Source organism: Sciurus carolinensis, chromosome 9, assembly GCF_902686445.1.
Source record: "Sciurus carolinensis chromosome 9, mSciCar1.2, whole genome shotgun sequence".
NCBI lineage: Eukaryota > Metazoa > Chordata > Mammalia > Rodentia > Sciuridae > Sciurus > Sciurus carolinensis.
The window spans coordinates 138,643,511-138,667,792 of NC_062221.1; the positions used below are offsets into that span (position 1 = coordinate 138,643,511).

At 49.9% G+C, this 24,282-nt stretch overlaps 1 protein-coding gene across 3 annotated transcripts; it reads right to left on the reverse strand.

The window, feature by feature from the left end:
- On the reverse strand, positions 1-24,282 carry Wdr4 (WD repeat domain 4). 3 transcript variants are annotated; one of them, XM_047565369.1, is made up of 11 exons: positions 24,090-24,282; positions 22,906-22,971; positions 21,312-21,455; positions 8,225-8,381; positions 7,502-7,614; positions 5,359-5,419; positions 4,457-4,555; positions 3,544-3,608; positions 2,718-2,901; positions 1,935-2,004; positions 1-481 (listed from the first exon to the last, which is right to left on the reverse strand). In XM_047565369.1, exons 1-11 carry the CDS (start codon positions 24,176-24,178, stop codon positions 297-299), a joined length of 1,233 nt encoding a protein of 410 aa, XP_047421325.1. In that variant the 5' UTR covers positions 24,179-24,282; the 3' UTR covers positions 1-296. The 3 variants fall into 3 exon arrangements, with proteins under 3 accessions (XP_047421325.1, XP_047421328.1, XP_047421327.1); XM_047565372.1 differs by lacking the exon at positions 24,090-24,282 and having other exon boundaries at positions 21,364-21,455; positions 22,906-22,938; XM_047565371.1 differs by lacking the exons at positions 22,906-22,971; positions 24,090-24,282 and adding an exon at positions 12,440-12,546 and having other exon boundaries at positions 21,364-21,455.

Below are 24,282 nucleotides of genomic sequence, written 5' to 3' on the forward strand. Positions count from 1 at the left end.
TACTGCCAGCACCACGGGTGGTATATTTCCTTCAAAATAAAGACAGAGTGCTCACAGGCACTCCACCATGCTCGTGGAGAATGGCTGGTTCAGCTGACCATCACGTGGAGAAGGAATGGGCACCAGGCAAGAGCCTGCACTCAGCAACGCAGAACAATCCAGAGCCTGGAGACCGGAGACTGTCCACTGAGCGGATGGGACCTGTCACCCCGCTTCCTTCTAAAGGGAGGTGCTGGGCCAAGAGCAGCTTGTACTGCATCAGGTTGCGAGCCACCACCAAGCACAGGGTCAGTGACTCAAGCCGTCGACCCTGAGCGCGCCTTTTTGGTCCGTCCAGGGGGCCCTGGTGGAGGGCTCTTCCGGCGCCGCTGCTTCTCCAGCTGCTGCTGCAGTCTCTCTCCCTTCTTCTTCAGGTAGGAGGTCATGTTGTCAAAGGTGGCCTTGTAGAGGCCACGGAAGCCATCTTCAGCACCAGCAGAGCCTGTGACGGGGACAAAAGTAGACATCAATCAGGACTCAGCAGTAGGACACGAAGAGCCAGAACTCAGAATTCTGAGAGGGCTACTATCATGCCCACCTCCTGGTGGCTATACCCTGGCCAGACCTGGGGACTTACTTCTAACAGAATGCAGGGAAAAGGAGAAAGGATGGAAGGGAGCCCAAGGTACAAAGGCACTCTCCTGCGGGCTGTGGGCTGCCCTGCAGAGGCCGGAGGGCAGGGAGCCAGGGGTCGTAGCCTCAGGCCGAGAAGCAGCACACAGTGAGGCCCTAGGCCACCAGCTGTGAAGACCAACTCTGCCCATAGCCAGGAAGCAACTAGGGTGGGCCCGTTAGGTGGACTCAAGACAGCGGCTCTGAGTGCATCCCGCAGGGCCTCTCGACAGCCCAGACCTCTGACCCACAGAAAGATCTGCCACACAGCAACGGATGGCTGCCAGGGTGCAGATGCCTGAGGGCAGCCACAGCCGGAGCCCCACAGGGACACCCTGGGCACTCAGTGACTGTACACCAGTGGCTGCCCTGTCTCGCCCTGCACCTAGGAACAGCTGCTAGCACCCCCCGGCAAGGCTGCTGCTCTGGGGATGCTCAGGCTGAGGTGGGCCTCCCCCACACCACCCACCACTACCCTGCAAACAGGCCTTTTTGTCTGCAGAACACCTTAGAAAGTGACACCAGGCTGTGGCCTGAGCCCACGTGAGGTGACCCTCAGCAGGACAAGATCATGCTGGCTGAGGCCCCTGAACAACAGCACATGCTGGGTGTCAAGCCACCTGGGGTCCCTGCACAGCCAGTCACAGGGCACCCCGGAAGGTGCTGCTGAAGCAGATCCAGACCATGCTGGGGTCCACACCTCGACTTCCTGCCCGGAAGGGAAAGAGCAATGGGAAGGCGGGAGGCAGCCCACAGCCACCCACAGTGCTTCACAGAGGTAGACACGCAAGGACTCCACACAAACATCTCCAAAGCCAGGTTTAAGTTCAAACCCCTTTAGCATCCAAGAAACCCCAACTCGTAACTGCAGGAGACTGATTTTGGAGGATTTTTTCTAAGCAATGAAAGCTGGGTCTGAACAGTCCTGCAGACTCGGCCACCTCCATTCTCTGCTCCATGAGAGCATGAGGGGACACCAGCAGGTGACGCACGAGGGTCTGCGCCTCTGTGCCAGTGTCCTCTGTACTGAGTGCTGCCTGACCCAGCACCCTGGACCCAGGCCAATCAGCACACGTGGCTCCCACAGTTCTGCCCTCCCTGCTGCATCTGCAGAGGCAAAGGTCAGCGGCTGTGGCCTCTCCCTCAGCCGAGCGCTTCCTGCTGGCAGCAGTGACTGCCCCACGCCTGCTGGCGTCAAGCCTGCCTGTGGTGGTGTCCTACTGTGGTCAGATCCTGGGCCCTGCTCCTGGGCCCTGCAGAGCAGCCCACACTCGAGTTCTTACCTTCCAACATGGCCCAGTGCCCATGGAGATGGCTGGACAGCCTCTGTAACACAGCACCTTCAGGAACAGACTGGGGTGACAAAGGCCTTGATCAGAAGGCGGGACACAACAGGGACAGCAGACAGGTGGCCAGGAAGCTGTTGAGGCAGGACCTGCCTTCTGCTCACAGCAGCCGGGCCTCAGGACGGAGCTGGGCTGCCTCAGCCAGCACTGGACTTCTCTCAGACCCACAGCCCTGCAGGGCTCAGCGTGCCCAGCACAGGCAGGAGCTTTGGTAAGGGTGGAGTCTGCACATGAGCCAATTCCCTTTATCCCCTCCCCAGGCAAGATCGGGTGACATGCCCCTACCAGGCTGGGGTTTGCCCCAGCACCGAGTGAGGAGGCAGCTAGGCCTACTGCCCACGTCCCATCCTCTGCCCCAGGGGCTCCACAAGCTCCAGAGTGCCCACAAGGGTAATAACTGAGCCTGCACGCACAGACACAAACCCTGCTATGCCAACTTCATGACTAAAAATACCTGTGGGACAGGAAGTGGAAGCCCCAGGAAACACACCCCTGGTGGCAATCCGCCCACCACAAGAACATGCCCACACCACGGTAGGGACAGCAGGGCCCTCTTTCCCTTCCTCCAGGCCAAGGCCTCCAGCTACTGCCCCCTGGGACACAGCCTGGACTCAGATATGATCAGGTTCAAGGGGCTCAGAGCAGGGAGAAAATCCTAGCTGTCCACAGCCCAGACTCACAGGACAGCGCGGCTGGACACAGACGGGCTCTGGGTCTCACCTGCCACCGGCCCTGCACAGGCCTCCAGAGCTCCAGGGGGCTTTCGTGGCAGTCCTGCAGAACCCACAGCCCCCGGGTCTCCTCGAGCGCGATATCCCACACCCGGTGCGAAAACGTCAGCTGCTGTCTGAACACCAGCTGCGGTCTGCTGGCCTCAAGCTGGAAGACGAAGACCACAGGGACGCTTTCCAGGAGAGAGAAAATGGTTATGACTGCACCCCAGGCCTGTGGGACCTGACGCGGCCGCGCCTTAGCACTGGGCCCGACAGCACAGCCCTCGCCAGTACCAACCTCAGAGGCACCCCAGCCAGAGCCAGCTGAGCTACCCCTGCCCTTGCGAGGTGAAAAGCGTTTGCTGTCTGCATCCCTGAGTTCTGGGGCAACTTTTTACACAGCAAGCACTAACCAATGCAGGGCAAAGAACAAAGAATGAGGAGGAGACCCAGGTGCCGTGGACAGAGCCTGGGCTCTGGGCAGCATCTCTCGATCCCCAAACCTGTACCCCGTTCCCAAGATGAGCCAAGACGGCCTCCCCAGGCTTGTCACAGGACAAAACAGAGAATGCAGAAAGCACCAGAGACCTGAAAACAGGAGACCTGTCCTAGCTCCAAAAGTGTCTGCTGGTGCGCTCTAACCTAGCACGGACACCTTCAGGCAGGTTCCACTGGGATCAGCTAGAAGCCACTGCTACCCAATAAGCTATGGTGTATAAATAGCCCAGCAAGAGCACCAGGACCCTCCACGAGGACACAGCTGGGACCACTGAACAGTTCACCTGTCTCCCCGCCCTCCCGGCTCCTGGGATGGAGAAGCCACCATGGCTTACCTGTCACACAGAAGTGCCACACAGCTCTCCTGGGCCCAGAATGTGATCCTGGATGCGGCAAACCTCTGCAAGCGAGAGCAGCTGAGTCAGTGCCGCCTGCCCAGGCTGCACAGTCCCTCACACAAAAGCAAAGCCGCAAGCACTGCGGTCCCCAGCCTCGCCAAGCAGGGCCGGGTGGGGGCCTGAGAACGCTGGACATAGTGGGAAGAAGGGAGCAGGTGACTCCCCAGTCCTCTCAACCCCAAGACCAGGTAAGGGCAGGAGCTTCGCCATGGCCCCAGCCGTCCCTGCAGGCCTGTGCAATGCCTCCAAAGCCCAAGAACTGTTACAAACTGGGGGAGGCGCAGCAGGGAACCCGCCTCCAGAACCATCGCCCACAGGTTCCACTCTTCCCAGCAAAGGAGACGACAGAAACAAAGACACTCCCAGAACCCCACGGCCTGCAAAGCAGAGGACAAAGCTTGCTGCTCTCCTGGTCAGCACAGCAGAGGGCAGAGGCTATGCCACCCAGCTCTCACTCAGCAGTTGGCCCACTGGGCACGCAGACTACACCCCAGGTAGTGCCTGGTGCAGCCAGGGTGTCGAGACACACCACGACGGTGTGGCGGGCTGCCTGTCCACTGAGAGCTAAGCAAGGTCCTTCGTTAAGCACCACCATTTTTCCACTTCCAAGTGGAACTAGAGGCTTTCCTCTCATCTGCTGTCTGAAAGCACACGGCGTAAGACAGAGATCATCCCCCCTGTGTGACGCACGCCTTCAAAGGTGGAGATGTTGTACACGATCTCTCCCAAATGGGAAGAACTCTGGCCCTGACGACAGACATGTTTCTGACAGGTAACTTTTTCCACATGATCCAGGCACCTGAAGAGGGACCCTGCAAACACCAATCACCCAGCCAAGTACTGCAGCTACCTTGTGACCCTGAGGCTCCACTGGCTCCTGCAGGCTGGCCAGGTCACAGCACTGCAGCTGGCGGCCACTTCTGTACTCCCAGAGCCGTAGGGTGCAGTCCTGCAAAGACAGACAGTTTAGCACACAGGGTCCCAGCAGGTCTCCAGATCCACACAAGCAAGTCTTCCAGGACGGAGGGGCAGATGATACTGAGGACAGCTGGGTGTAGTCAGAGTCAGGGCTGCCCTCGTGAGCTAAAGGTTCTCTGCAAAGGCCCCGCTGGGCATGGTGGCTCCTGCCCCCTGGGAGACTAAGGCAGGAGGGTTCTAAGTTCAAAGCCAGGCTCCGCAACTCAGCAAGGCCCTACCTTAAAATACACAATTAAAAGGCCTGGGATGTGGCTCAGTGTTTAAGTGCCCTTGAGTTCAATCCCCAGTACCAAAAACCAAAAAAAGAAAAAGATATGCATGTCCAGACAGTCAGGTGACCCCACAATCTGATGGGCTAGGAATCCAAGACAGCCAGATGCCACATGCCAGGTGGTCAAAACCCACACCTGCTGTGCTGGCCAGGTGTGCACACATGCAGGCACCACCCATCAGACTACCCATCGAATACCACGCACACCACAGGCTACCTACATACCCTCACATGCACACTACACAAACCATACTACACACATACCACACAAACACACCACACATGCCACAGACTACACACAATCCTGAATGAAAAACTGCAGGCTAGGAGCAACCAGGGCAGCTTTAAGACTCAGGAAGCAAGCACCTGCTAGTGGGCGCCATGGAGAAGCAGGGATTGCACAGGCTCAGGAACCACAGGGGACAAAGGCCCCGCTCCCTGGGCTCTCCCACCTTTCCCAAGCAGCAACCAGCAGCACGCACACGCTGAGCACTGGCACTTACCCCTGAGGAGGACAGCAGCAGCTCGGGATGGCTGGGCACCACGAGGATGCGGCTCACAAACCTGCAGCAGGACGAGAGGCGGCCTTTCACCCCAGGAAGAGAAGCCCTCCACCCAGCTCCCACAGAACTGGCCGGTACTACGGAGTCGCTGACAGCGCCTGAATGGGGCCAGGCAAGCTAGGGAAACACACACAGTGCAACCCTGGGAAACACACACAGTGCAACCCGAGCTCCAGCCCAGAGCAGGGCCTCGAGCCTCGGACCAGACGAGCTCCCCAGTCCCGGTCCCAGAGATTCCTCTGCAGCACCTCAGCCGGCACCACGAGTCCCCACCTCTACCCAAAACGCCTGCACCCTTGGGGAGCCCCAGACAGCAGAGCCACAGCACAGACCAGATCCTGAGGGCACCCAACACAACCAGCCAGGTGCCAGAACCTGGGCGGTCCAGTCGCCTGATCACAGAGCCAGCAGATGGCTCACTGCAGCAGAGCTCTCCCATTCAGAGAGCTGTTGGGGGGCCAGGTTGTGGCTCATGGGCACAGCGCTTGCCTAGCATGTGTGAGGCACTGGGTTCGATGCTCAGCACCACGTGTAAATAAATATATTAAATAAAGATCCACCAACATCTAAAAACTATTAAAAAAAAAAAAAGCCATTGGGAGGGGCCTGAGCAACCTGGCTCTCCAGGAAGCCCCTCTACTGGCCAAGAACGTGGCCTGTAGCACACACAAGGCTGAGAGCTCCCTGCTTCTCTCCTGCCGCTAATGCAGTGGCCTCGAGCAATCACAAATGCAAGGGCGCCCCAGGAGCTCCCTTGTCCCCATCAGTCAAAGCCTCTCCAGGTGTCACCCTGGCCTGGCCCAGGGCTGCTATCTGCCGGGGTACCCAGGATTCTAAACTCAGGTCCTCAAGATGAAAAGCACACCAGCACATGTCCCACGGGCATAATGCCTGCAAGCAGCGCAGCAAAGAACAGAAGCAGCTTCCACGGGCTGGAACTCGGGCTCAGAACCAGTCACTGCTCACTTATCAAGGACACTAAAATCCACCAAGCAGCTCCTCCGCACCACGGGCTGGGCTACAGGCCAGAGCGGCACAGGGGCCGCAAGGATGCTGGAGCACAGGGCAGACAGGTACCACCACAGATCTCGGATGCACCGTCCAACAGAAAGAACACACGCCTCGGCGTGGGGGACATTTTGGGCAGGTTAGCTGCCACATGGCAGAGGCAAAGAGGAACAGGTGAGATTGATCTGGGTACGGTTATGGGGTTGGGGTAGCTCAGCAGCAGAGGGTACGCTTCACAGGTGCAGAGTTGAGGTTCCATTTGCTGAACTGCAAACTGGGGGGGAAAGTAACAAATCTCAACCCATTTTTACTGAGCCCTAGAGAGGTGGTTGGGAAGCTCCCCCCAAGAAGCAGGCGGCATCAAGCAGAAGGCTGAGGAAGGAGGGAGAGGGGCTGTCTCAGAAGACTACTCCACCTGTGGAGCCAGCACATGCAAAGGCCCTGAAAGACAACGAAGCAAGAGTGAAAACTCGCCATCACGAGGGGCAGGCGGAGGGACCACGGGCTCCGAGTCAGTCTCATGACAATCCACGGAGAAACAAGAGCCAGCTCAGAACTCAGTCAAGCCTGCAGTTTCTTCCACGGCCTCAGATAACATACTGTAAAACATTCCTGGCAATCAAGCTAAATGCTCTGCTCGCATGCACACTGTACTCAGCCTCTGGCCCGGGAGCTCCCGCCTACTGGGCATCACAACCCACTCCTGAGCACACCCACCTCCAGGAAACCAAGGCAGGGCGGGCCTGTCCTCATCCCCAGCTCGCCCACCTCCTGACTGCCAAGGCGGATGCTGACCGGGGAAGGAATCCTCTAAACAAAGCCCCACCAGCAGTGTGGACACTGGGAGAGGCCAGCACAGAAAGGCGGAGTCACCGCCTCTCAGCCCTGCTCCCTCGGCACCCATGGGCGCCTCCCTGGGTGAGAGCTGGGACAGCACGGAGCCGGAAGCTGGGCAGGCTAGTCAAGGGAGAACGCGTTCCTCTGGCAAAGGCATTTCAGTGGTTCCGCTGAGGGGCCCGCTTATCTGCCTTAAGCCCGGGGTTCCCGCAGAGATGGGCGGGACGGCCGCACTCACTCCGTGTGCCCCAGACAGAAGGCCTCGATGCTGTGTGGCGCAGCAGCCCAGCTGACCCGAATCTTCTCATCCCGGTCGGCGGTGAGCACGAAGCGGTCATCAGGGCTCACAGCCTTGTGTCACCAGGGGTCAGAGAACAAAAAGGGACTCACTGGCCACTCCGCGGTTTTACAGGAACCCCGACCTTCTCCCATCAAGTCCCCTGTGGAAGGCCCCTCTGAGGCCTCCACAAAGCTGTGGTCCTGGAGCTGGCTGGGGAGTCCTGCCCCTCCTCTATGAAGTCGCCGGGGTCCACCCTCCCCACCATGGGTGGCTCGGCTTTGGCACGCCCAGAACGACTCAGTCTACTCACCCCGCCTCCACGACCCGCCACCCTCCAGGCCACCTTCCTCGCACACGTCCCCACATCCAGCGGGCACCAATCCCAGCGAGCACCCCTTCACACCCTCCCGCAACGTCCCTGCCTGCAGGCTGCAGCCAGTCTCCAGACGGCTGGGAAACACCAGGCTGGGGCTCAGGGCTGCTCCCACTCCCTCCCCTGGTCAGCCCAGCTGAAGCGATCCCTCCCGTCTAGAACCACACAACCACATCCTGACTCACCCTGCTGACCACTCCACCTGCCCCAATTCCAGTCTACGTGCTCCTGCCCCTTGGACCCTTCGGCCTCTGCCCCACCAGGACCTCAGCTGGAGCAGACAGCGAGTCAGTGTGCCCCCTACGTACCACGTCCAGCAGCATGGACAAGTGGCCGAGCTCCAGCCTGCCACTGCCATGCGGCTCCAGCACCGAGAAGGAGTAGACGTCTCCAGACTTGTCGGCCACCAAGACCCTCTCCTCAGAGGCTGTGAAGGTCAGGGCTGTGCACCTCCTCACCACAGTCCTGAAGAGCCACAGAGACGCTCGGTTAGCAGCCACAACTCAGCCCAGCACTCTGCAGACTTTCACACCCTACCCAGCTGGCCCCAACCAGCTAGCCTGCTTCAGCCTGGACCTGTCAGTCTGACGACGGTGTGAAAGCACACCCGTACAATCAATCGCTCTTTTTCTTTTTCTGTATTCAATCCCTTACACAAAATGTTCCACACGCTTCGTTATAAAATAGGCTTCAGTCCATGATCTTACCAGATATAAGCTCAGGAAAGTATTCTTAGCATTTGAGGCAGGTGAGGCTAACCCAGGATGCTCTCAGGTGTGGCCTAACAAATGTCATTTCGGTCTAAGGAGTTTACTGGGACATGATCCCATTCTAGGTCCAGGGCCTCTGTACTGTTGCCTGTGGCACTACATGCACCCCTCCAGCCAGGGAAGACGATGCCGAGAACACAAAGCATGGCGGGGAACTGAATCACAGCCATGCCCTGGGCTGGGTGCACCTCAGCGGCAGAGCACTTGCCTGGCATGCACCGGCCCTGGGTTCCCCCCAGCACCAATAAAGCCAGCCCCTTGGACTAATTTTATTTCAATAATTTTTCCTTAAGAAAACCGCTCCTGGTCAGGTGCAGCGGCACACACTTGTAATCCCAGTGGCTCAGGAGACCGAGTCAGAAAGATGAAGACTGCAGTGTTTTAAGTCAGGCTCAGCAACTTAGTAAGGCCTGAAGCAATTTAGCGAGACCAGACTCAGAGTGAAAAATAAAAGGGCTGGGGATGTGGCTCAGCAGTAAAGCAGTCCTAGGTTCAACCCCTGGTACCAAAAGGAAAGTTGTTCCCACTTAAGAAAAAGAAAAAAGAGAATTATTCTTGGTGATAAGACCTGGGTGACAGACACATGAGTATGTGATGTAAAGTCCTCCCAGCTCAGCTGCATGTTTGAAACCTGTCATGATGTAATGCTGGGGAAACTGCCCTGTGGCCCCAGAAGTCCTGCCATGCCTTTGCAGAGGAGCTTCACCAGTGTGTGTGGGCCACTATCAGGGACAAAAGCAAAGGCCACCATCCGGGGCCCATGGTCCTCAATCTCCACACCCACAGTTCCACCTGACTGACCCCCACTGTTCCTGCAGGAAAAGCTGCTGGTCCTGCTGAATCCCACACACACTGCAGGGCTGCCTCGCCCCTGCAGGAGCAAGGGCACCATGCTTCACCATCGAAGGGCAGCAGTGAAAACAGCCCTGGAGTCCCCAGCAGAAATGCCACAGCACAGCCAGGAGCGCAGGAGGGGCTGGGTGCCACGCAGTCAGCACACGCATAAAAACCTTTAATCTGGGTTGCCAAGACCTGCCACACCTGCCCACTGGTTCCAACAGAGACACAGCCACATTCAAGCCTCTGCTTAACCAGGGTCAGGACTCAGAGCAGCGAGATGCCAACTACTCTCCAGGTAAGGCTGGCACCTCAACAGCACAGGCTGCTCCACCTTCCCCTCGGCACAAGAGCACAAGACAGCAGCCCTCCCTGCTGTGTCCACACCCCGTGCAGGGCGGACTTTCCAGCCAAACAGCTCCCTGCAGCTGGATACCCACAAGGGAGCAGGAGGAGCCCCAGAGCGGGGCGTGGTGGGGAAACAGAGAAAACAAAGACAACGGAAAGACAATGAGGCTGCGGGCAGGATCATCAAAATTCTCAGAGCACACCACAATGTCAACAAGCAGCCCCGATCCGAAGGCGCCACATAGGCAGCCCCAACAATCAACCCGGCCCGCTGGACATCAGGAGTCCATCCACCCCAGGACAGGGCAAGTGGCAAGGATGCGCCACCCAGCTCAACAGCTGACTGTCAGCTGCCCCTCTCTCGTGCCAGTCGGGGCTCTCAGCCTCTCAGCTAGGTCGGTCCCCACAGTGACTAGGACACAGCTCAGCTCCCTGGTGGGCTTGGGGTTAGGGTCCAAGGGAGTCAGATGGCGTGATGGAGCAGGTGTCGCCCCAGCTAAAGATCCCAGTTCCCAGGATTCCAGGGACCTGAGGCAGTGGACCCAATGACCTTCAGGTCCCGTGGAGTCCAAGTCTGGGCACTTGCCTTCCACCCAGAGTCTCTGAGTTCCTGCCAGAGCCCTACACAACAGCACGTGCTTGGCTCTGCAGGGTCCCTCAAGGCTAGCCTGCCCCAGCCTGAGCTGGTGCTGCCACGAGCCCACCTCCAGAGTCGCCTGCTCAGGCCCTGCCAGGGCACCGAGGATTCCAGATGCCCCTAGACACATTTCCAGCCGTCAGCCTCCCACCAGCCCAACACCTGCAGGCAGAGCAAACCCGATCTGGCTTCCTGGGGCCCTGCCTTTCTGAGTGCCAGTATCACTCTCTAACAGGTTACTCTAGAAAGGGTAACTGCACTTGGAAGATTTCTCATTCAAAAATGTACATCAGGGGCTGGGGTTGTGGCTCAGTGGTAGAGCACTTGCCTAGCATGTGTGAGGCCCTGGGTTCGATTCTCAGCACCACATAAAAATAAATCAAATAAAAGTCCATTGACGACTAAAAAAAAAAAAAAATTTAAAAAAAGGATATTTCTAAAAAAAAAAAAAGCAAACCACACACACTTCAGATAGAGCACGTATCTCCAAAATTTATAAAGAACTTACAAAACTTTACACCAATAATACAAAGAACATGGCTGGGCATACAGCTCAGCTGGTAGAGTGCTTGCCTCGCGAGCATGAGGCCCTGGGTTCAATCCCTAGCACCGCAAAAAAAAAAAAAAAAAAAAATACAAAGAACACAATCAATAAATGGGCCAAGGAACTGGACAGACACTTTAGAGAAGACATATACAGGCGATTAGCAAATACATGAAAAAGCGTTCAACATCTTTAGTAATTAGAGAAATGCAGATTAAAACAACTCTAAGATTTCATCTTACTCCAATTAGAATGGCTATAATCAAGAACACAAACAATAATAGACGTTGGCGTGGATGTGGGGGAAAAAGCACACTCATACATTGCTGGTGGAATTGCAAATTGGTGCAGCCACTCTGGAAAGCAGTGTGGCAAATTCTCAGAAAACTTGGAATGGACCCGCCTTTTGACCCAGTTATCCCACTCCTCGATTTATATCCAAAGAACTTAAAATCAGCATACTACAGTAACACAGCCACATCAATGTTTATAGCAACTCAGTTCACAATAGCTAGATTGTGGAACCAACCTAGATGCCCTTCAACAGAAGAATGAATAAAGAAACTGTGGTATATATACACAATGGAATATTATTCAACCATAAAGAAGAGTACTATTATGGCATTTGCAAATAAATGGATGGAAATGGAGAATATCATGCTAAGCGAAATAAGTCAATCCCAAAAAACCAAAGGCCCAATGTTTTCCCTGATAAGTAGAAAATGATATATAATGGGGGTGGGGGGGTGTGGGGAGTGAGAGATAAATGGAGAAACTGGATTATGTAGAAGGAAATGAGAGGGAGGGGGTATGAAAAATGGTGGACTGAGACATCATTACCCTATGTACATGTATGATGACATGAATGATATGAATCTACATCATGCACAACCATGGAAACAAAACGATGTACCCATTTGTGTACAATGAATCAAAATGTAGTCTGTAAAAATTAAAACCTAAATAAATAATTAAAAAAAAAATATCAAGTCACACTAACAAAAATAAGTAAATAAATAAAACCACAAAGCATCTTCCCCCCAAAACAACTGCAAACAAGCATGAAGAGGGACCGGCCTTGTTCACAAGTCACTAGCGAGATCTGCACTCTGCCCACGGAACTGACTGGCACTTCAGGAGTCCTGCCCCCAAGTTATCTCATCTCATCGGCCACAGCCCACAGAACCACCCTCGAGAACCCCTCCTCCATCGTCAGTGCAGGAGCGCAGCCCAGACTCCTAGAGGAGCGGGATCCCGCGAGGCCGGGGCACTGGCTCTTCATCGCGGTGCGGGGGCTCCACTGTCAACGGTCCAAAGGCAGGGGAGACATGTCGGCCAGAGGGCTGTGTGCGGAGACACGGGCCCCAGGCCGCAGGCAAGCTCGCACCTGAGGGAAGCGGGCAGGGCACGCGGCGTCCCGCAGGAGGAACACCTCCGACGCTGGATTAAGGCGGCTGCTTTCTGCTCGCGTACTTCTCTGGGGTTCCCAATTTTCTGTATGAACCAAAATCAAAGGGAGAAAATGGAAAAAGCAATGTGGCAGGACACCCACCTGGACTCCAGGGGAGCCAGGCAGAACCAAGAACTCACTCTGGCCGTCCGTGATGAACGTACTAATCTACCACAGCCCAGAGGACCGCAGATGAGGTCCCTGAAGGTGCCCACCATGCGGCTGCACAGAATCCCAGATCCACACCAGTTCTCAGCCGGAGCTTTGAGGTCAGCAGCCACAGCAAGGGTACTGAAGACGCTCATCCAGTCCCACGGCTACGAGCACGTCGCACGCTGCGTGCTGGCACTGCCGAAAGGCCCCGTGCAACTTCTGTGGGCAGACGTCCCTAGAACCAGCAGTCCAACCCACTGTGATGAAAAAGGCACTCCTGTGTGCGGTGCTGGGGATGAACCAGGGCCTCGCATATGCTCAGGTGCCCTGCCCTGGACCCCAGCGGCACTCTAGACTCTGGGAGGTAGGTACAGCTCCTTTGGAAGGCAGCCTGGATTAGCTCAGTTACCTGATGGTCCCCCTACAGATCTACTCCCAGGTGGGAAGTGCTACAACCGTGTGTGACTGTTCATCAGAGCACATCCTGAAATAGCAGAACAAGCACTGTGTGAGAAAAACATCCAGAGACAGAGATGCATGTGTCAGCCCTGACACACCCAGGTCTCCTTCCCCAGGCAGACATCACGGGGTGTCTGGACACTGCTCAAGTCCCCTCGTCCACCTGGAAGGCCTGCTGCCCATTCACCAGGAGGCAGAATGCCTCATAGGAGGCAGCGGGTCAGGGCAATCTGAACTCTACAACATCCTGCTGTTCAAAGTGTGGCCCACGGCCTGGCAGCAGTCAACCAGGAGCACCTCGAAATCAGACGGGGCTGGGGTCTGGCTGAGCAACAAAGCCCATGTTTGACATGCACAAGGCCCTGGGTTCAAGCCCCAGTGCCAAAACAAATACACAAGCAAACCACAGCTCGCATAGCCCAGGCCAGCGCATGTCCAGTCTGCATTTCCACAGGGACCAGGAGGTAGAGTCTCCCTTACACAGCAAAAGGACTGCCCTTGGCTTGGTTTAGATCATCTCATATCTTTTTGGTACCAAAGCCCCTTGGAGACTTCGTGGTAAGCTAAGGGCATGTTCTACAAATAAGCTTAGCAGTCAGGATCAGAAAGACAAGGTTAACCATTATGGGCTAACCTGCCCCCACACTCCTGTGTTGAAGCCCCGACCTACCCAGCACCTCAGTGTGATGGACTGACAGATCTGGCTCCATGAGAATGTCACAGGCCAGACTCTAAGGGAAATGACTAAACAGACTCCATTCTGCTCTGAGACTCCATGTTATGTGGGAAATAAGCTTCTCCCATGGGAACACCCCACCTCTGTACCCATCATCAGTTACTTGGTATGACACGTTTAATAATATACAATGGCAACTCTATGTAGTAAAGAATTGCTCTTTTGATCCCTATTGCTCCTAAACAATGTACCATGTGAACAGTGATTGTGTGGATGTTAGTACCCTTCTTTAGTTTGTACCTAGGTAAGGGTCAGTTTGACCCACTTCCCCCTCTGTCGATGATCTCATGATGTTAGTTTGTAATTTTGAATCATAGCTTCAAACACTTATGATTGATGTGATTTTTGGAATAAGAACCCCTACAACCCTGTGGTCGGGGCTGTTCTCCCAACAGCCATTTTTTGGGGCATTGTGTGAGACAGTCAGCGGCCAGTTTAATAAAGACTCTCAAATTCAGACTTCTCAGTGGTGATCGGTCTGTTCTTAAGTTGTGCCCCATAACGTTTGGAGGCCCCAGCGAGATTCTTGCTGCCTGGTGGGTAACCACCGCTCACCACTGACCTGGAAACTCCTGCGGAGGGGAGAGGCCACAACATTGCTCCTAGGGGAAGGCCTCTGAGAGACGTTCCTCAGCCCCAGGCTGCACGGTCTGTGGAGCCCCGCCCCAGGACTGGACTAAATTCTCTGAGAGAGTCACCTGTTTCTGCACCCCGGGGGGACTGGTAAGTCTGTTTCTGGTGGATCCGCATCTGGGGACTCTGAGGAAAGCTGGACGCAGCATTACTTCCCGAGTCCGGGGCTGGCAAGACGTTGCTCAGTTCCTCTGGTCTGGGATCTGGAGTGGCCACTCGTCTGCATCTTTGGTGTTTTACCTGTTCTGTGTTTGTTTGTCCTTTTCTGTTTTTTGTTGCCTTTAAGTGTAAGCATGGGTCAGTCTCCCTCACGTCAGTCATGTACTCCCCTCCAGTGCATGTTAACTAATTTCCAGGAATTCCAGAAGAGAGCCAGTGACTACGGAACCCGCTGCGATGTCTTTTCTCTCTCTAAATTCTGTGAGAGAGAATGACCAAATTTTGAGGTCAGATGGCCCCCTCAGGGGACCACTAAATTGTCTTTGGGAGCCTGAACAATCTGATCAAATGTTTTATAGTCAAATTTGAAAAAAATGGTTAAAAAGGTTTTTAACCATGTTCACGAAGCTTACATTAAAATGTAAACTGCTGCCAATAGGAACTTCCAACTCTTGGAGTTGGTCCACCAAAATGCCAGGCTAAAATTTTGATGGCTGCTATCCAAAAGACCAGAAAAACCAGTTTAGAACAAGACCCCAACCTGAGGGGGCTCTCCCAAAAGACCAATGGAAGCAGCTCCCTTGCTGTCTCTTCGGGAAACTCCTTCAGGAAGGGATAAGCCATAACCTTGTCTATATTCTCTTAATTCTTTTTCATCTCAGGATGGAGGCCAAAAAGACTTTTAAAATTCTATCGTTTTCGAGTTCATAATTTCGATCTGGTGCACCTAGGTTAATTTTAATCAGACCTTTTTATCCAAATATAAAGTTTTCTTAATGCTCTGTTTCAGAGGCCAGTTTACAAGGGTTAACTCTCAATCTAATGGGTTTAAAAAATAAGCTGTAAGGTCTTTGTCATCTGTTTATTTTATGTATATGTACACTGGTGTATTATCATGTCTACATATATTTGGTACCAAAATTGACATATGAGCTCATAAATTAAAATTTTAAAAAATGGATCCAAATGCTTTTGATTTACATAATTTAAAAGGTTTTTAAATTAGGTAAACAAAAATATGGCTTTCAAGTTACTAACACAGTTTTGTTTCCAGGTGGTCAAAAAATAAATAAATAAAATGTTAGTTTTATAAAATATCTAATACCCATTGTTTCTAGGTTTTTCTTCAACAGGAAAGAAATGACTGATATGGCTCAATACAATTTTCTGGATACCTTGGTTTTTAAAAAATAACTATCGATTTAACATATATGGGATTAATCATGGATGTGTTTGTTAGAGACATCTGATTGGTTTAGAGAGTTAAAATGCTAACTGTTAAATATAACAAATACTCTTAACTCCTTAAATTCCACATACTTAAAACATTTTTTGGTGTTTTCATAAATTGGTAAATAAAAAAGGATTTAAATTTACTTTATGTTATCACTGAAAACATGGTTACTAAAAGTCTTAACAGACATTATTCAATATAAAGGGTCCAAAAGTTTCAACTGTATTTAAATAGAATTCTATAAGTAACAAAGTATTTCATCGGATTAAAACGGAGTAATTTATCTCAATTTAGAAATTTATAAGGGTTGTTTCAGAATATAAATTTTAAAAAAGGGAATAAACAGATTAAAACATTACAAGGTTTTAGATATAAAAATATTTAATAAAAATGTTTCTAGATAAAAAAGCCTTTATGTGATAAAATAAGGCTGTAATACACATAAGTAAACAACAAGAGTGTCTAAGTGATTAAAAAATGTTAGTTAAGAGTAAATTTTAAAAGGTTTACATGTATATGTAAGTAACACAACAGTTAAAACTATTCAAGGTTTTTTCCTAAGGTCAAATATTAATGTACTGATATAAACCAAATTTCAGTTTATATGCTAAAATGACCAATAATTCTGAAAGCATTAATTTACTCTTAACATTGTATCTGTTAAGTTTTATTCTCTAGAACAGCTAGTCTTAAAAATTGGGGGTTTGTACAATTCTGGTTAAACAGCAACTGTTATTTTAGAGTATTGTACTACATTACAAAGTCTAAATTTTCTTTAAAAGTTAAACATGGTTAACATAAAAACATCAATGTAATTATGATTCTATTATTCTTATTCATATATTAAATGTGTTCATATCTTCCAGGTATGCAAGTCTTTAAAAGGTTTAAAAGAACATTTTATCAAACTGGTGTTCTCCACCTAAAGTTGTAATGATAATTTTAAACTTATCAGAATAAGAAATTTTATTGGGGATTTATTTATATCATTTAGTGTTCTGTAATTTGACCTGAACCTTATGTTACCTTCTGCACTGGGATAAAAATGTAAATGTATTTCTAAGAAAGAGATAATGAAAGTCTGATCTGTTTAAAAGTTAATATCATAAAACAGAAAAAACATTTTGCTACTTTACTAAACAAAAGGAAAGTTAAAAGCTCTCTCAGCTTTCTTTGATTCATGTTTTAGGTGTAATATCATACTGCTTTACCTAAGATTTATGAAGAGCCCCACCTTACCTGAGATAAGGCTCTACTTCCTACCTTACTACATGTTACAATGGCTCCAAAATAAGTCAGACTTCAGCTCATAAGTTATATTCTAAAGATTGATTTTTTGTTATAATTCCATTTTGTATTTTCCTTGTAAACTCTGCAATTTTTGACTGATTAATGTTTTACAGAGGTACTACTTCAAGAACGATCTAAATTAATTTGAGATAATAAGACATCACCTATAGGACAAATAATATAGATCCCAGTTTAATAAAAGTTGGTAAATAACTATAAAGTCATAGACATTAAAGTTAAAACCCAGTACTCTTACTGTACGACTGGTGAAACTGACTTGCTGGATGTTTAAGATCAAAACTTAAAGATTGAGATTAAAATAAAGGAGTCAAGAGAATCAATATTTGGCTGTTGCCCTCAGAGTCAGTCTAAACCCAGGGAACAAGAGAACTTCTCTAAGGAGTTTGCCACTCTGGGGCACACAACCTTCCGATCAGGGAGATTAATGAGACCACTAGAGGATGAAAAGTCAATCAGTGCACCTGCTGCAGAGGAGGGTCCTTGGGAAAGGGAGCCATCCCTAATGCTTCCAAAGGAAGCCACCTCATCAAGGAGACCCTACCAGGTGAATGGCACTAAAGGAGCTAAAAAGCTGCTCTCAAGTTCCCCAAGAGTGACCCCTGTGGGAACTCAGCTGGCTCTTAACAGCAGATAGGAACAAGGTCAATTTGACAAGCTTGGTCTTAAACACCTAGCAAAACAGTTAAAACCAAAACACAGTCATTCCTGGACATTTTAAAAACAAAACAATAGTTATTTTCATGTAATTTAAGATGTACACTTGTGTTAGCCCCAAAATAAATAAAACTGGAGGTAACAAAAAATATTCTTAGACAAAAATGCCTGATAACTATCAAGAGAAACTGTTAGAATTATAAGTTTTTAGTCAGTTTAAGGCCTACACATCATCATAACCTCTGGTACAGGTAGATTTAATCCATGTTTGCTGGTATGATTCTCTAGCCCTGAGTAACAAAAATAAAGGGATCTGTACTAAACAAAAAGATCATACCAGTAAAAAGATAGTTTACAAAGATCAGATGACATTGAGTAACTTAACTAAATGTTGTGTTTACATTCCTGATAACTCCAACAGTGTTAAGATTTAAAATCAAGGCCTTATCCACTCCAGCCTTGTTAAACTTTGTTAGGCCTTTTATGTGAACGTCTCAGGTCTTCCACCTCCTGATAACAGATTATTAATTTCTATCAGCTTCATGATATTCATTGACATGTTCCAGATGCTATTTATTTTGTACTCATGGTTTTTTGTTTCTTTCATAGAACAAGACTTTTACCCCTAGAAAGATCCAATTTCTAAAAAGGAACTTTTTACTGCTTGCCCCACCCCACATTGTCCCCTCTCAGCTCGAAGCAGCAAGAGCGGTCATCGCCCTTTTTCCTTACAGCAGTAAAAAGTCCCTAAGAGTAGAGGGGTAATAATAAAAATTTTAAAAGACAGTCAATATAGATAGGTAAATTGGGTTATATCACAAAAATAAGGACCAGTTTGGGTCCAGAAAGTTGGAGGCAAATGACTTCTGAAAAATTAAAATGTTAATGCTTCCAGAGTCCTTCCTCCACCCTTCCCAAGAACCTGCTCCTGTTCTAACCTGTTGTTAAGTCTCTCCAACAGGATCAACTTATGAGAGAACCAGCCCCAAGAGACCACTGATTTCCAATGCCCATTTCAGTCAGAAGACTACGTCAATGTCAAATGGGTTCCAAAAAGGAAACATATGGGACTCATGCATTGATCTAAATGAGTGGCCCCTGTACTTTTAATCAGGCCATACATGATAAACTGTTCAACTAAATATGTTAAAGATAGAATCCAGTCTGTTAAGCTAATGGGGTTGCACACTCACTGCAATCACCTATGCACTACTAATAAATCAATGATTTGATTATGTACAAAAAAACAGTGGGGAATGTGATGGACTGACAGATCTGGCTCCATGAGAATGTTATAGGCCAGACTCTAAGGGAAATGACTAAACAGACTCCATTTTGCTCTGAGACTCCATGTTATGTAGGAAATAAGCTTGTCCCATGGGAACACCCCGCCTCTGTGCCCTTCATCAGTTACTTGGTGTGACATGTTTAATAATATACAATGGCAACTCCTATGTAGTAAAGAATTGCTCTCTTTTGATTCCTATTGCTCTTAACCAATGTACCATGTAAACGGTAATTGTGTGGATGTTAGCAACCATTCTTTAGTTTGTACCTAGGTAAGGGTCAGTTTGACCCACTTCCCCCTCTGTCGATGATCTCATGATGTTAGTTTGTAATTTTGAATCATAGCAACAGACACTTATGATTGATGTGATTTTTGGAATAAGAACCCCTACAACCCTGTGGTCAGGGCTGTTCCCCCAATAGCCATTTTTTGGGGCACTGTGTGAGACAGTCAGCGGCCAGTTTAATAAAGACTCTCAAATTCAGACTTCTCAGTGGTGATCGGTCTGTTCTTAAGTTGCGCCCCATAACACTCAGAATATGCCTCCATTTGGGTAGGGCCTTTACAGAGCCATATAGATCCAACTGGGCCCTGTTCCAACCTGACTGCATCTTTGCAGGAGTTCGAAACAGATAGACATAGAACAGACAACCACCTGAGGACCCAGGGAGAAGCTATCTGCAAACTAGGACAGGGGCCCCAGGAGGGAGCAACCTTGAGACACCCTAGTCTCCAACTGCAGCTTCCAGGACTGAGAATAAATGTCTGGGGTTTCAGCTGCCTGGTGCATGTTACCGTGCTCAGGTAGCCCGAGCAGATGGAATACCTCCCAGTGTTCCCTCTTCTGCCTTGCCTCCCAGTTCCCCACAGATGGCCAGAGACCCAAAGTCAAGGCCAGCCAGCTGCAAAACCCCCACTGCCTGCAGGGGCCCCAAGGGAGGGGCTCACAGCCAGTTCACAGTGTTCACCTGCAGACACTTCCCTCCTCCACAGCTGAGGGAAGGGAGATGAGGAAGCCTGGCACATCACTGGGTATCCTTTTGTTTAATTTTGTTATCTTGTTCGGTTTCCAAACCACGGATTTCTACACACAAATTCATACATCTGCCACACAAACACATACTGTGAATACTAAAGATGAAGCAGTATTCAACAGGGCATTATTTTTAATCTGACAAGAAGAGAGGGCAGGGGGAATACTCTTCCTTTAGATAGTTTCTTACTCTTATCAAAGAAAATGAGATAAAATAAAAATCTAAAAAGTTAGTGGAATCCAATAATTTGGCATGAGCCAGTTACAAATGGAAATTCCTTAACCTTAGCAGTTTAAGCATGGCTACCTACATGTTTATCTCTGATTGCCAAGGGACAGTTAAACCAGCAGCCTCGGGGAGGAGAAGAAGAGGGGCCCAGGACTGACTCTGTTCATGTGTTTATGTGTCACAGAAAAAGCAGGATGACAGAGCACTCACTTTCAAAAACACATCAGGAGACTGTCAGAGCCAACAGAATGTAAATCTGCCCAGTACCACGCACATCCTCTCACAAGGACATGGTGGCAGCACATAAAGGTGGTGGCTTGGGAAACAATTCACCACACTGCAGGGTCACCTGCAGTGACAAAGACGCTTCGAAGGAGGGGCACAGATGCACGCAAGGCAGACACTCCGGGAGTAGGGAGCAAGAGCACACAGCAGCACACCTGCACTCCTGCCTCGGGTACAGACCACGCTAGCTCCCTTCTCTCCTCCAGCACACAAAAACAAGTGCACTCGATCCACTCAGCAACCCAGTGCATGGCAGGACTTAGCCGAAGCCGTCACCCAGCTAAGGGATTTGCTTCTACCAGGCACAGGGCTGGGGAGCACCATGTGGGAGGCAGGATGGCCCAGCGTCTGGGACAGCAACACTGCCACAAGAAGAATCACCTTGTAAGCCCACTGACCTGAGAGCAGCTGCCCAATTCCTCACCACTGAGGTGGGAGCAAACAAGGCACCTGACTACCTCACAGATGGCTAGGCCCTCATCAACGAATACCCATAAAACCCTGGATCAGTGTCTGCCACACAGCTGGGACTCCATGTTAGGTGTTTATTACTGGTAACTGTTTCTACTGCTACTGACATGCAAGTATAAGGTGGGCATAAGACATCTTAACGATTCGACATTAACATTTCATACCTGACACTCAGACATTGCCATGGTTTTGTACGGAAAAGAATCAGACGCTTACTGTCATCAGTTAAAGCAAAATAGCTGCCAGACTTGGAGAAGGTGGACACCAGAATTGTGTCATTCCCCTGATCCGTGGGCCGGCCGTCCTCCCTAGGAAAGAGGAAGAAACAATCAGGCCTTTCCATGGTTTGGGCAAGTGTACCCAAAGGTGCAGGTGCTAAAGGCATGGTCCCCACCATGCTACTACTGGGAAGTAGTAGCCTTTAGAGGTGGGACCTTGCTGGGCACAGCAGCACAGTCCACAGTGCTAGTATTCGGGAAGCTGAAACAGGAGATGGCTTCTGCTCAAGTTCAAGGCCAGTCTGGGGAACACAGCAAGATCCTATCTCAAAAAAAAAAAAAGAAGGTGGAGGTATTTATTTAGATCAACAGAGGGCATGTCCTTGAAGGGGACTGTGGGATCCTGGTCACTTCCTCACTCTCTTTTGCTTCCTGGCAATGACATGAATAGTTCTGCTCGGCCATATGCTCCTGCCCTGAGGTGCTGTCTCAGCACAGGTCCAAGGTAACAGGGCCAAGTACTACAGGCCAGAACCTAGAAGACCCAGAACTAAAATAAACCTTTACTCCTTGTAAACTGTTTATCTCACGTACCTGTTATAGCAACAGAATCCTGGCTAACTCACCCAAGAAAATAAGGTTGCATTCCTGGATGGCTAGCCTTGTCAATTTATAACATGGGCAGAGGCAGAAAATGCTAATAGTTAAATGGTTCATGTAGTCAGAACATAAAGACATATTAAGGGGACATGAGAAGGTTCGGAAACTACTGTAATGTTACAAAAGTTACATCTGACTAACTCTTCTGTCTCTTAACAAACATGCTAGAACCCAAAGGGTTGTGCTGGAAGAACCCTCAGAGATCACAGAGCCCACACCCTCATGGACATGGACTAATCCAAGAAGAGACACAACAGTTAAATAAAACTGAAAATAATGGTAGGACAAACTGATCCAAAGGACCAATTGTACTAAAGAAAGCCACCATGCAAAACTGCACTCTGCTTTCCTTACCTTTGAATTAGGTGACATTAATGTCCTATGCATGCCTTCTCTGCATTTGAAACTATTATTTCAAGGAACCAATACAGTAATTACCGACAGGGACAAATTAAATTTTTAAAAGTCCTAAATATTCCTAAAAAAAAGTCCTAAAAAAATTTTTTTTTTTTTTTTTTGCGGTGCCGGGGATTGAACCCAGGGCCTTGTGCTTGCAAGGCAAGTACTCTTCTGACTGAGCTATCTCCCTGGCCCTCTAAGTATTCTTTTTTTTTTTTTTTTTTTTTTTTGGGTGCTGGGGATTGAATTCAGGGCTTTGTGCTTGCAAGGCAAGCACTCTACCGACTGAGCTATCTCCCCAGCCCCACCTCTAAATATTCTTAATACCTAGTATGAAAGTTAATTTCCATGTTTTTCTTAAGTTCATCTCCACAACCAGGTGACAGAAATTAAGAATTCTGCAATACAACAATTACTTCTTCGCCTAACGGGTCCCCCGACTCAAACCATCAGGCATCAACGCTCTTCCCCATCATCTCACCCTTTATTTTCTGGTGACTTCTTTTCTGCAGTACTGCAATCATATATGAAGAGGCTGTCATCATCACTAAAGAAAAACAACACAATGAACACTTTTAACAAAGACACAGGATTTGGGGTTTTCTTGTTTTGTTTTTTTAACCCTTGAAACAAAACCATTTGTACATTTGCATATTTGTTAAATTCTTAATCTTATCAATAAGAAGAAAGAAAACTGTGTTGATACAACATTGCCCAGAAGAGTTCAGGAGCTCTATTTGCTTAAACTCCTGTTTGGGTATGTCATACACAATCCACACGATTCTGTCCAAAAAAAAAAAAAAAAAAAAAATCAATTCACTCACAGTTAAAAACTCAACCAGAATTAATACGCTGTTCTTTCAGGCACTAGAAAAGCAACACAAGGTGATTTTAAGAAGAAATTATGTTCTGATATATTTGGGATTTTGCACCCAAATTTAAAATACTCATTACTTGTTCAGAAAAATGTCTCATCTACCAGAAAAAGTGACCCCCAGGCACTTTCCAATATAGAAATCACCCATCTTCCCTACCAGACCCTAAGCTCTCTTGGGTTTATCCCATCCCCAGCAGGCGGAAGGCATCTTGTACACGTTGATAACCTTTAAAGTGACAGCACCCAAAGGCATTTCTCATGGAACACTAATGCTATAGAAAGAGAAATTGTCTTCAAAGTCGAAAACTGCCAGCCAACGAGGTTCCTCCAAAGGCAAGGACTGAAGGAAGCGGACAGCATCTAACACACCCTTGTTTCACAATGGCATTTATTAGAGGCTCTGAGCCCTAAACAAACTAATCTGAGACACGTCGCAGGTTCGTGGGTAAACTTTTTGTGCAACCTAAGTTTAGCATCGAACAGCAGGCAAGTTGCTCGTTTCAGACCTGAAAGAATCAAAACCACCCTGGAAAGGACTCAAGAGGCCCAACAACCCGTACTAAATCCCGGCGCGTAGCCCCACGTGATCCGGGCCGGCCCGCCCTCTGGCCGCGCAGCCGCCCTAGAACCCGGAAGCGCGCGCGAGGTCCGAGGCCGCCGGGCGCTCGCCGCTCCACGTCCGGCTCACGGTGGGCTCGTGGGCCGCTGCAGGGCTCCCGGTGACCCAGAGCGGACATGGCCATGGAGACCAAGGAGTCGCGCCCGCATTCCCCTCCCACGACCTTCACCTGCTCGCAGTGGAGGCGGCAAGGAACCGGCTGCCACCCCGCACCACCAGCGCCTTCCCGCACAACGCCAGCCCCGCGGAACTCGCCATGTACCCGCCCGCCGCGCCGCTACCCACGTGTGCCGCCAGGCGCTCCTTCCTGACTGCGCCGGCCAGTGACGTCACGCGCAGACGCGGCGAGCTGTCGTAGCCCG